Source organism: Schistocerca serialis, chromosome 8, assembly GCF_023864345.2.
Source record: "Schistocerca serialis cubense isolate TAMUIC-IGC-003099 chromosome 8, iqSchSeri2.2, whole genome shotgun sequence".
Lineage (NCBI taxonomy): Eukaryota > Metazoa > Arthropoda > Insecta > Orthoptera > Acrididae > Schistocerca > Schistocerca serialis.
Genome location: NC_064645.1, coordinates 611,772,730 through 611,786,307, shown reverse-complemented (window position 1 = coordinate 611,786,307; position 13,578 = coordinate 611,772,730). Strand labels below are relative to the sequence as shown.

Genomic DNA, 13,578 nt, shown 5'->3' with positions numbered 1-13,578 from the left:
CAGAAAGAGAGATTAAACAGTTGCTACTTGAATTCAGATATTTCAAGAACAGAAAGCAGAACTGATGAACACCCACTTTAAAATGATATCAGAAGTCCTGGGTGGAATGCAAATAATGGAAAGGTAAGCACTCACCATATAGTTGAGGCATTGAATGGTCAAGAGAGACAAACAAGAAAGAAAACAATGAGCCTTTGGATTACAGCCTCCTACGACTAACAAAAAAATGTATATGTATGGTTAATTTTTCTGTCCCCCTACAATTTCCAGTGCATCTGATCAAGATCTGCTTTAAACTAACATGTGAAGTGAAGTAGAAATCAATGTGAAGTGAAGTAGAAATTAGAAAATAAAGGAAAAACTTAGTTTAGTTTAGAAGAATTCACACTGGCAAACAGCAGGCAGAGCAGAAGAGGCAATGACCTTGGAGTCAGTACATTCAGGAGAAGCCATCACCCTCCCCACATAAGCGGACGCTGTCGATTCAGCCATCAGGGCATCGCCCGACCGGCTTACGTGTTTCTCAATTGTCACGTGATCAAAGGCCCTCGCCTACATTCCAAGAGCCAATGACCAACGTTAAGAAGATTCTTCGAGAAGTTTTTGAACATGACAGAAGAGGCAATGATCGTGAAGTCTTTCACCTGCAGTGAACTGAAGTAAATAAATACGCGAGACGCAGTGGGCCCGACAGTAGTTTTCAGTTTCAGTACAATTCAGTCGGTGCTGAAGACCGTCATGCAGGAAGAGACTACATCGCACACAGAAGCACCAAGTCCACCGCTGTAATGGAATAGCAAGCAGCAGCCTCACCGCCAGAAGACAGAAGTTAAAAGGTGTTTGAAGACTGATTTTTACGTACCTGGGTGACTTGTGAGGATGGAAAGGAGACGGCCTCACATCAGCAGTCACCTGTGAGCTGGTAATGAAGATCTGACAGCCGAAGACTAGCAAGCTGGAGTCTGTTGTTCGAGTCCGGGACACTGGCCTTCCCCCGCCGCGCCGCTCCACTGGCCGACGCACAACACTGACAAATGCGGCCGCATAGAGAAGACAAACACTGTAATGCCACATCCAAGGTATCACCACCCGATTCAAGACTTCGTTCTCAATAATTAAACGGGCCACAGCACGACGCGCGTCTCCAGTCAACTGGGCGCGACGGCGACACAAGATACACACTGCCAGACGTAATCAGACGCCGCCGCTGCCGCAGCAGAAGGCTTCGCAAACGACACAGCTGCCGCTCTCCCAGCCAGAACAATCCAGTAAGGAAGCCATTGAATGAATCTTTCAATAAAAGTTACTTATGTAAAAATGCTGTTTTGTTCTACTTCATACCAGAGCCAAGGAAGAACCCACCCTGTCCACATGTTGTTAAGAGAGAAAAAGTAATTTATTTAGTGTTTCTCACTCTGACATAATGCTTTAGAATCAAATGCCCTTTGCAGTAATGCTCATCCTGACAACTGACTAGCATCAAAAGAAAACTCAGTTACACATTACAACAAAAATTGAACATAGGTTATTTCTCCTTAAACTGACCTTGACATCTGGCATCCGTGCAATAGAGGTATGCTTATTTACAAGTGATGAAACATCTACATCAATTAGGTATTTGGATCCACATTGAGTTACTAGTGTTCGTGACCACCAGCCTTGTACCAACTCCACAGCATGCAACACAGGGTTACCCTTTGTCAGCACCCACAATTCGGGACGATCCACGTGATCTTTGCAATAATTTTTTGTGTACTTGCGCAACAGTAGCCTGAAATATCAAATTCTGGTTAGCTTTATAATGGCATTAGCAGCGCACACAGTTTCATTTAGTGTTAATGAGATTCAAAATAAATGATTAAGAATACCAAAATAATTATTCATATTCAATGTTCACAATTCCCATAAGGCCGAAAAAAATAAAAAAAAATGTAGATTCAACATAAATTTATATTCCACCACAAAATGTGATTGTTTAGCTGATCCAATCTAAAATAATTGTGAGAGTATGATAAGTGGGAAGACTTTCACTAAATTCTTTACTGCAGAATGAAGAAAATACCACAAGCTATCATAACCATTTAGTGTACACATCTTTGCCAGACAATGGAAATACTGAATATGTATGATTCACAAAGTACATATGAGACAATTGAAATAAGATGTACAAATGAAAAAGGTTTAGAGAAGTTGGGGTCCGCACTGCAGTTTGAGACATGAAATGACATATATTGTACAGAAAATGTTGCAGACAAATGGAGTAACTTTTATAACACTTTCTTTGCCCATTTTAAAGTAACATGTCCAGTTACTTTCAAAAAGAAATATACTCAAAACCGCATAAGACTTCCTTCAGAAGTAAAACAGCTGAAGAAGAAAATGTTTATTACTTGGCAAATATATGAAGAGTTCCAGGACACATCAACTAGAGATAACTACCACACATGTCGAAAAGCCTATAAACAAGCACTGAATGTATACACAAAGGAAACTATACAGCAAAAAATTGCTACCTCGAATAACATAAGCAAATCATTATGGAACTGTGTAAATGAGAGAATCAGCAGAAAACCAAACCCTAGTGTCAACAATATCCAACTAACAACTGATAATGTAAATATTTCAGATCCATATTTGATCAGCAATGTTTTTGATACCCACTTTATAAATTCAGGTAACATGTGGGTGACCTCTGACACTGATGACTACAGAACTCCTTACAGGTACAAAAATCAGTGTTTATGTATGAAACAGATACAACTGAAGTAGAGGGAATAATAAATAAAATGCATAACAAATTCTCTAGGGGATGGGATGAAATTTCCTCCATTACATTAAAACGATGCAAACATTCACTCATACCTGTTCTGGTCTACCTCTTCAATGAAAGTTTGAATAAAGGTGTGTTTCCATCTGAATTAAGATATACAATAGTCAAGCCATTGCACAAAAAAGGTAGTATAGACAAAGTCGGAAACTACCGACCCATTAGCTTAATTCCAATCCTAAGCAAAGTATTAGAAAAGATTATTTCACTACGGTTAGAGAAACTTCCTTGTCAAAGAGAAAGTGCTACAAGAAACCCAACATGGTTTTAGGAAAGGCTATTCAACATCATCTGCCATATGTGATGTAGTACATACAATACTTATGAAATTAGAAGAAAAAGAAAGGGAGGCATGTTTGTTCCTAGATTTATCGCATGCATTCGACACGGTATCTCATGAGCTGCTACTTGAGAAAATGGAAACTTATGGTATTAGAGGAATAGCCAAAAGTCTCATACAGTCATACTTACAAGACAGATATGAGGTCACACAAGTCACAAACAAAGTGGGCAATGTTATTAAGAAGCACAGCTCCAGTCCAGCCATAGTAAAGTATAGTGTGCACCAAGGGTCAGTTTTGGGTCCTTTATTGGTCATACGATATGTTAATGATCTGCCCACAGAACACAACAGCAAGATACTTAACTATACGGATGACAACCGCTGGTAACTGGGGAACCAATGAGAATGATTTGGCCAAAAATTGTTCTGACGTCTTATTTGGATTGAAGAACTACTTCCAAAACAATGACTTACGCTTAATCATCATCAATAAAACAAATCTAATGGAATTACAAATACACCACGAACAAGATGAAATGCGATGGAGTGTTGTGTCTGATAATGGTTCAGAAATAAAATTGAAAGATAAAACTTCCTTGGCGTAATGTTAGATCAGCATCTCTTGAGAGCATCGTATCTATTTCTTATGCCAAAAACTTAGCAAATCAGTTTATGCAATGTGGATAATGTCACAGTTTCTTAAATATGAGCAAATGAGTATAATCTACTATGGTTTAGCGTATCCGTACCTCACATATGGAATTGAAGTATGGGGATGTGCTGCCAAGCATGTAAATAGGGTATTCATCCTTCAAAAAAAGGCAGTTAGGATCATGAGTAAGCTTAGATATAATGAGTCTTGCAAAGAAATTTTTAAAATTAAGAAACTACTAACACTCCCATCACTATATATTTATAAAACTGTTCAGGTGATGCTAAAATACAAGCAGTACAATCATCTAAATAGAGAAGTGCACATGTACAATACTAGGGGGGACAATGATTATCACCTGGAAAGAAATAATACAAAAAGTGCAGACAAGAGTCCCTATTACGTGGGGATCAAATTTTATAACAAACTTCCAAAAAAATTAAAAAGCTTAAGTGGAAGCTGCCTTGAAATCGCCTTGAAGGAGTTCCTCAGCAATAAGTGTTTTATAGTATTAAGGAATTCCTCTCAGAGGGGTAGAATACTTCCATTTGTATAAATAGTATTTACATGTACAAAAAAAAATCGCAACATAATTTTTTATCTGTTAGACCTATTTTATATAATTTTTTCCCACAATGTTTTAAGGGGAAATGATCAATATGTAAACTACCCAAAACAAATCCTTGTATTTGTCCATGGAGAATAAATAAATAAATCATTTTGCAATCCATATTTATCTTCTCTTGACTTTACTAGATGACAAATGAGAGTACACTGGAGCACCAAAGAAACTGGCATAGGCAGGCATATTGAAATACAGATAGGTGCAAACAGATAGAATATGGCACTGCAGTCAGCAACACCTATACAAGACAACAAGTGTCTAGCACAGTTGTTAGATCAGTTACTGCTGCTACAATGGTAGGTTATCAAGAATTAGGTGAGCTGGAAAGTGGTGTTATAGTCCGCACACGAGCGATGGGACACAATCTGCGAGGTAGCGATGAAATGGGGATTTTCCCGTACGATCATTTCACGAGTGTACCCTGAATATCAGGATCTGGTAAAACATCAAATCTCTTACAATGCTGCGGTCGGAAAAAGATCCTGCAAGAACGGGACCAACAACGACTGAAGAGAATTGTTAAGTGTGACAAAATCACCTGTATCCATTCATGTGCATTGCGCATTCTGACGGACTTGGGCAATTCCAGCAGGACAATGTGACACCCCACACATCCAGGATTGCTGCAGAGAGGCTCCAGGAACATTCTTCTAAGTAAGAAACTACTAACAGCAACAAATAGGCCACCACCAATGATTTTAATCTCTGCTTTGTGAATCGCATTAGGTACTCATTAAAAACTTTAGTTGGACTTATCTCTAGCATTAGCCAGCTTTTAATGCCTGCTTCAACGCTTTCTCTTGATACATGCAGCTCTGGTTCTTTCACAACCTAGCTAAAACAATTTACAGATATAATACTGCTGTTTTCCAGGTGTACCCTCATCTTATGTTTGACCTGCACCTTTTGAGACTGAACATCTGCTTTTATTTTTCCTAGACTCTCTAAGCTAAAAAATGTCCAGTCCACTCCACAAAGACCCACTTTTTGTGTAGCTGGCTCCTTTGTGTAATGCACCACTGATCTATTAAGTGGATCCCACCATACCTCTATCATGTGGTACAAGTCAAGGAATCTGCAGCCTGTATGGTCACAGCCTCGAATCCGAGTCTCTGATTTAGACTTTCCATTCGACTCTGTACCAAATGTTCACAGTTGGTCCTGTCAACTGTAAGACAGATGGTGAGCTCCATCTTCATCTTGAGAGCAAGACAGGATGTCTTCACCATTTCAGACAGCCACCAGAAACTTGAGAGACTCTTCTGAGCCAAAAGACAGATGTTAGTACCAACTTGAGAGACAACTTCAATTGGCTGTACCCCATGCTTTTCATGGCCTCCAGAAGGGCCAGTGCCACATCTGGGATGACTCCCCCTGATATATACACAGAGTGCACATGAAGCTGCTTCCCCTTCTTGGTAGCCATATGCCTAAACAGGTTCCAATACACATCTATATTGGAGTCTCAGCTACCAATAATCCCTTGGGTCCACACATCGAGTCCCCCACTGCGATGCCCCTTGGCAACAGCTCAAGCTGTGAGACAAAGCCAGCACAGTCTGGAGCTATGAGTGAAGGGTCACCAACATAGCTCACATTTGAACACAGCATTCAGCCTCTTTCCATACTAGAGATGGTGTAAATCTTCACTACACTAACACGTGAGAAATACAATGGAGAGCCAAAGAAACTAGTACATCTGCCCAATATTGTGCAGAACCCCCACTAGCATGCAGATGTGCCACAGCATGACATAGCATGAACTTGACTAATGTCTGAAGTAGTACTGGAGGGAATTGACACCGTGAATCCCATATCACTCCAATTGCTCATGCCCCACCTCTTTACAGATCCTCCACCAGCTTGAACAGTCCCCTGCTGACATGCAGGGTCCATGGATTCATGAGGTTGTGTCTCCATACCCATACACATACATCCACTCAATACAATTTGAAATGAGACTCGTTCGACCACGCAATATGTTTCCAGTCATCAGCAGTTCTCATGCTGATGGGCCCAGGAGAGGCCTAAAACTTTGTGTTGTGCAGTCGTCAAGGGTACATGTGTGGGTCTTTGGCTCCAAACACCCATACTGATGATGTTTTGTTGAATGGTTCACATGCTGACAGTTTTTGATGGCCCGGCATTTAATTCTGCAGCAATTTGTGGAAGGGTTGCACTTGTGTCACATTGGACAGTTCTCTTCAATTGCCGTTGGTTCCATTCTTGGAGGATCTTTTTTCGGCCACAGCAATATTGGAGATTTGATGTTTTGCCAGATTCCTGATACTCATGGTACACTCTTGAAATGGTCATATAGGAAAATCCCCACTTCATCGTTACCTCGGAGAATCTGTATCCCATTGCCCGTACACCAACTATAAAACCACTCTCAAACTCATTTAAATCTTGATAATCTTTCACTGTAGCAGCAGCAACCGATCTAACAACTGCACCAGACACTTGTTGTCTTATATAGGTGTTGGACGACTGCAGCACTGTATTCTGCTGTTTACATATCTCTGTATTTGAATACACATGCCTATACCAGTTTCTTTGGCACTTCAGTGTATACGAATCTAACTACAAAAGCACACAGACAAAATTAAATAAGTACATCACTTCTAGCTAGAAGCCAGTAATATAATGAAAAACAGACTATGTGCTCTCCTGCTGTTAGAGCAAAGGCTGGTCCCTGAGTCAATTGAGATTCCAAGTTGTTCTGTAAGTCTTTTACAATTATTCAAAAAGATTCCAGTCACCCAATTTTTCTCCTCCAAATATGAAAAAATGTTGTCAACTCACACCTACAAAGGGAGAAATGACCATCACATGGAAAGATTTACATATTCATTCTTCCTATGTTTTATTAGAGAGTGGAACAGTCGAGGAATAGTCTGAAAATTGTTCTGCAAACCCTGTGCGAAGCACTTAGATGTGAAAGGCTGCATAGTGATGTAAATGTATACATCACAGGATACTGTATGAATTTAGTAAAAGAAACTAAGCAAATCTTGGGATACAGTTACCTATGTGTTCAATATTTTTTGAGGATTAGAAAGACAGAAATTCCACAGAAATTTCTCAATGAGCTTACATTTTTTATCCATCTTGTCCCATTATTAATGAAACTGGAAATAACTATGGGTTCTTAAATATTTCTGTAATAGATACAGTAGAAAAGTTGTCCAGTAGAAAAGTTGTCTCGGTCTAAAGACCACAATACAGCATAGCTGGAAGTGAGTGACAGAGGATGGATTGCATTTATGATTAGAGACTACTGGACAGGACAAGCATTTTTCCAGTCTTGCATGGCAGTTGCAGTATTGGTAGAGCTGCGAAAGAAAGGTCACTTTGAAGGCAGATCAGGCATAGTTGGATTGACAGCATCAGGCAAATCCAACAAGCATACCCTTCATGCAGCACAAAGTAGTACAAAACAGCACACTTTACACCCACCATTACGTAGTCATTGCTAACCTCCTGCACACTGCATACTTACTACAACCAAGTTCATAACACTTAATTTTAAAATATCCCTTACAATTCTTTTTTATGTTATATTCTGCTCACGCGTCTTTATTTTCACTCTGTAACACCTAGGTATGCACCAAAGTTATGTGCGTGTATCAGCGTTACAGTCCCTATGTAGCTGCTGAATGCTAGTAATAAACCAAATACATGCTTCTCTTCCACACAGCAATAATCTCTCGGACTCTCGGCATTTCAGCTTCTGTGATTCCACATCCTTCCCACAGACAAAGCTAGTATCACACTTTGAACACCCTGCCCTAATGTTTGACAATCTGTATAGTATAGGCGCATTACTTTTGTTCACCATGAAATGAGGCAGATAACTTTGTAATGACCACACTGTCAATTTTTCAGGTTTCATTTTCATTGCGAACACACTTGCTTCTGTATCACATCAGCTAAGAATGTGGTACAATGCCTCCCTTAACACATCACTTAGTTATAATATAATAAAGAATAATAATGAGCAAACACCATTTGTAGATACAGCAGACCACTCACTGTGCTTGTTTTAGTGTTGCATTTTGGTTCTTCCAAGTTGATTACAAAAATATATTTTACCTCCAGTTTCTGGTCATTTCTGAAAGTGTAATGCCTGTCAATTCAGTGGTAAAATTTATCCAACCTGCTCTATTTACGAGTCAAATTCAAAAACGACAAGTGAAGCTAATTAAAGTTCTTTCTATGCATCTTGCATCCTGAAGCTACTGTACAACAGACACACTGTACTACACAAACCACTACACTGTACAACCAAGAAAGTATGTACCTCGCTTCTTGTTGAGCTAGTGGACAATAATCAGCCTCCTCACCCAGCCAGTTTTCACAAGTGTGCAATGGTTTACTTTCTTCATCAACAGCAAATGAACATTTCAATGGCGATCCTGTGATATCCAATCCACCTGAAATGATTTTTGAAACCTTTGTATAATTTAACATTAGTAAGATACTTAACAAAATTTCAGTTTTCTGAAGCAATGTCATAATATAGAACAAAAAAACAATGCCTAATCACACATGCTAAAGGACTCACCTGACATTATCTACTAACAACTGCCTGACTTCCCATTACAAAGCAGAAAAATCATGTATTAGAGCACCCATGTAGAAACTCAGTTATTGATCCCAGATACTTAATGCATTCAGCAAACATTTGCAATTATACTAGATTATATGAAAGACACACATATTGAATTACATACATCATATCAATGGATTATGGGGATGGAGCCTACACACAGCAAGGACAAAGTTTTATAGTTGTCCAGTTACCACAGACTGGTGGTGAACAGTACAGCAATCACTTCTAAAGCACACATTAATTCACAAAGTCAAGTATCTGACAAACTGTGGACAGCAAGAAGACTAATGAGGGGGAACTTGCTGGCACAAGTGAAATGGGAACTTTAATTTTATTTAAGCACGTGTGATTTGTCGGAGATAATGCTATAACTATTTTGGAAAATCTGAAGTATATAGCAGTGAATGAATACTATCAGCTGTGAAAAAGTAAAGAAAACAGCCATTGCTCTGGCCGAGATTGTTGTGAAAGTAGTTTTTATGCAATAAACCACAAAGTCTAGAGAATAGTAGCAGTTGTTGTCTGAATAATATCATGCTGTTTTCCATCTCAGTTCTTAAATAGTGCACAATCACAATCTCTGCTGCATAAATGATTAGAAAAAATTATGGTTATACACATCTAATAAGCTTATTACTAAAAATGATCATTCCTATCTATTTCGCTGGACGAGTTGGAAAAGAGTCCTGGTGCCTCGCAAAATCTTGAAAAATGTACTGCACTACACTCATCCAGACACTGATCACAACAGAGTGCAGGTCTCCAATACCCCACCCCACCCCTCCCATCCCCCTCAGAACTAAAAATATCTGTAAGGAGGAAATTACCATTGTTTTGAACACTGGAATGTTAATGACACTGCGTTCTTGAATATTTCAGGATTCATAAATCATACTTTTTTTTTCTTTTTGTCAGTGTGTAGAAACAGAACTAATGGGATATTGAACAAATCACAATCAAATGAAATAAAAGAAACGTGTGCTTTGTATACAATAGTAGGTAGGTGATGAATGATTATTTTGAGGTAGTGTCATTGCTGAAAATGAACATATGCATTTTGTGAAATGAGTAATGAAGTTAAAAAAACTGACATTGTAATGGTGACTCATGGAAATAGTCTAATGAGCCAAAACATGACACCTGATTAATAGCACGTTGCTCCACCTTTGGAATACTATACAGCGGCAGGTCTACATTGCATGAATTCAACAAGTTCTTGGTAGGCTTTCAGAGGTATGTGGCACCAGATATCTATGCATAGATCATCAAATTCTCATAAATTATGGGCCATTAGTTCATGGGTGTGTAGCTGGTGCCTGACAGCATACCAGGTGTGTTCCATCAGGTTCAGATCATGTGAAGGCATCATTCAGTCCAAGACAGAAATGGAAGTTCATTGTCATGCCCCTCGAATCACTGCAGCACAATTCTGAAGATGTGATATCAACAGTTAGGGAAGGCATGAAGAAAGAATGGACTTAGGGGTCTGCAATAATCTTCGTTTAGTCCACAGCATTCGTGGTGCCTTCCATTACCACCAAATGTCCCACGGAAGCCCATGTGAATGTCCACCATAGCACAATACTGGCCCCACTGCCCTGCATCTATGGCATGGTTCATGATCAGCAGCTGTTCATCTAGATCCATACATGACCACCAACCTGGCATAAAGAGAAAGTGATTCATCCAACAAGACAACATAGATCCACAGTCCACTCTCAATGATCCCATGCCCACTGCAATCACAATTGACGGCGTTGTTAGTCAACATGGAAAGACACAGGGATTGTCTGCTGTAGAGTCCCATGTTCAACGATGTGCTCCAAAACACTTGTACCTTCACCAGCATTGTAGAACCCATGCAGGATACAGTGGCCAATGCACAGTTACCAGTTTTCATATAAAGTGCTCGACGAGTTCATTTGTTTGTTTGCCCCCTTTCATCCCTTCGGCGATGACGGATCTAAAGTGCAACTGTGCAATCTTTCTCAAACTATTTTACAAAAACTATTCAGTAAAAAATTCATTTTTGGATTACTTATAGTTTTAAATGTCAGCTTCATGATGATGTGCCCATCGTTTCATTAATGGTCATACTTATTGTGATATTTGCATGCAAGTAAGAAACAGTGCAAAATTCGAAAAAGCTTGCAATGAAAAATAAGGTCCACTATGATTTTGCATTTGGTGCATATTACATAATGTGTTGCTGTATATGAAACTTAGCTAACATAATGAATTTTTCTTTAGACTTATTTGAAGGTCTATCTTTCACCAATCTTGAGAAAATTGATCTGAGGCAGCTCAGTTTGAGATATCAAAATGAGATTTTGGCCAATCTTAGCAAGCGAAGAGAAGAGTATTTTGCCATATGGTAAAATGTTGTGTGACTAGGGCCTCCCGTCGGGTTGACCATTCGCCGGGGGCAAGTCTTTCGATTTGACGCCACTTCAGCGACTTGCGCGTTGATAGGGATGAAATAATGATGATTAGGACAGGACAACACAACACCCAGTCCATGAGTGGAGAAAATCTCTGGCCCTCCGGGAATTGAACCCGGGCCTGTAGGATTGACATTCTCTTGCACTGACCACTCAGCTACCGGGGTCAGAGTGCCATATGGTTATTATGCAAGACTTCTTCATCTACTACATTATTCCATTAACAACAGATTTTCCAGTGAAAGGATGTAATTTTTAGGGGTCCTTGACAGATATCAAAATAAGTAATGCTATGGGTTTTGGAACAACATATATGAAGACATTACATGTTTACTTTTGCTCCAAGGATGTGCTTTTTCATAAGCAATTTACCTTATTTTTACTCGGTTCCTTTTTTTTATTTATTTATTTATAGTTCCGTGGGACCAAATTGAGGAGAAGTCTCCATGGTCATGGAACGAGTCAATACATGAAATTATAACATGATATTAGAAACAGATAAAATAAAATATAAAAAAAAAACATATTCAGGTGACAAGTCATAAGTTTAAATAAATAAAATCAACAATGTCACACTGGAATTTGCTTAATATTTTAGCTCTTCCAGGAGCTCCTCGACAGAATAGAAGGAGTGAGCCATGAGGAAACTCTTCAGTTTAGACTTAAAAGAGTTTGGGCTACTGCTAAGATTTTTGAGTTCTTGTGGTAGCTTATTCAAAATGGGTGCAGCAGAATACTGCACTCCTTTCTGCAGAAGAGTCAAGGAAGAGCATTCCACATGCAGATTGGATTTCTGCCTAGTATTAACTGAGTGAAAGCTGTTAACTCTTGGGAATAGGCTAATATTGCTAACAACAAATGACATTAAAGAAAATATATACTGTGAGGGCAATGTCAGAATTCCCAGACTATTGAATAGGGGTCAACAAGAGGTTCTCAAACTTACACCACATATAGCTCACAACAGCCCGTTTTTGAGCCAAAAATACCCTTTTTGAATCAGAAGAATTACCCCAAAAAATAATACCATATGACATAAGCATATGAAAATATGCGAAGTAGACTACTTTTCATGTTGAAGTGTCACTTATTTCAGATACTGTTCTAATGGTAAATAAAGCAACATTTAATTTCTGAACAAGATCCTGGACATGGGCTTTCCAGAACAGCTTACTATCTATCCAAACGCCTAGGAACTTGAACTGTTCCATCTCACTTATAATATGCCCATTCTGTCTGATCAAAATATCGGTTCTTGTTGAATTGTGAGTTAGAAACTGTAAAAACTGAGTTTTACTGTGATTTAGCATCAAATTGTTTTCCACAAGCCACGAACTTATTTCATGAACTACATTATTTGATACTGTTTCAATATTACACACAAGATCCTTCACTATCAAGCTGGCATCATCAGCAAACAGAAATATTTTTGAATCACCTGTAATACTAGAAGGCATATCATTTATATAAATAAGAAACAGCAGTGGCCCCAGCACCGACCCTTGGGGAACGCCCCACTTAACAGTGCCCCATTGGGACTGAACATCATTACCACTCTCAATATTGCAGAGAATTACCTTCTGCTTTCTGTTCTTAAAGTAAGAGGCGAACCAATTGTAAGCTACTCCCCTTACTCCATAATGGTCCAACTTCTGCAGTAATATTTTGTGGTCAACACAGTCAAAAGCCTTCGTTAAATCAAAGAAAACACCTAGTGTTCACAACCTTTTATTTAATCCGTCCAAAACCTCACAGAGAAAAGAGAATATAGCATTTTCAGTTGTTAAACCATTTCTAAAACCAAACTGAACATTTGACAACAAGTTATGTGAATTTAAATGCTGCAGTAACCTTGTATATACAACCCTCTCGATAATTTTAGCAAATACCGATGGCATAGAAATAGGTCTAAAATTGTCAACATTATCAATGTCTCCCTTTTTATAAAGTGGCTTCACTACCGAGTACTTTAATCGGTCAGGAAACCGACCACTCCTAAAGGAAAAGTTACAGATATGGCTAAGTACTGGACTAACATACATAGAACAATACTTCAGTATTCTGCTAGATACCCCGTCATATCCATGAGAGTTCTTGGTCTTTAGTGATTTCATTATTAACTCAATCTCCCTCTT

At 38.9% G+C, this 13,578-nt stretch overlaps 1 protein-coding gene across 2 annotated transcripts in view; it reads right to left on the bottom strand.

The window, feature by feature from the left end:
• Nucleotides 1-13,578, bottom strand: part of LOC126416226 (uncharacterized) — a 126,264-nt gene that overhangs the window by 71,065 nt on the left and 41,621 nt on the right. For both annotated transcript variants that reach the window (XM_050083830.1, XM_050083829.1), the window contains exons 3-4: nucleotides 8,691-8,823; nucleotides 1,546-1,771 (exon numbers count right to left, since the gene is read on the bottom strand). In XM_050083830.1, coding sequence (XP_049939787.1) covers nucleotides 1,546-1,771; nucleotides 8,691-8,823 — 359 coding nt within the window. The remainder of the gene's footprint in view (nucleotides 1-1,545; nucleotides 1,772-8,690; nucleotides 8,824-13,578) is intronic.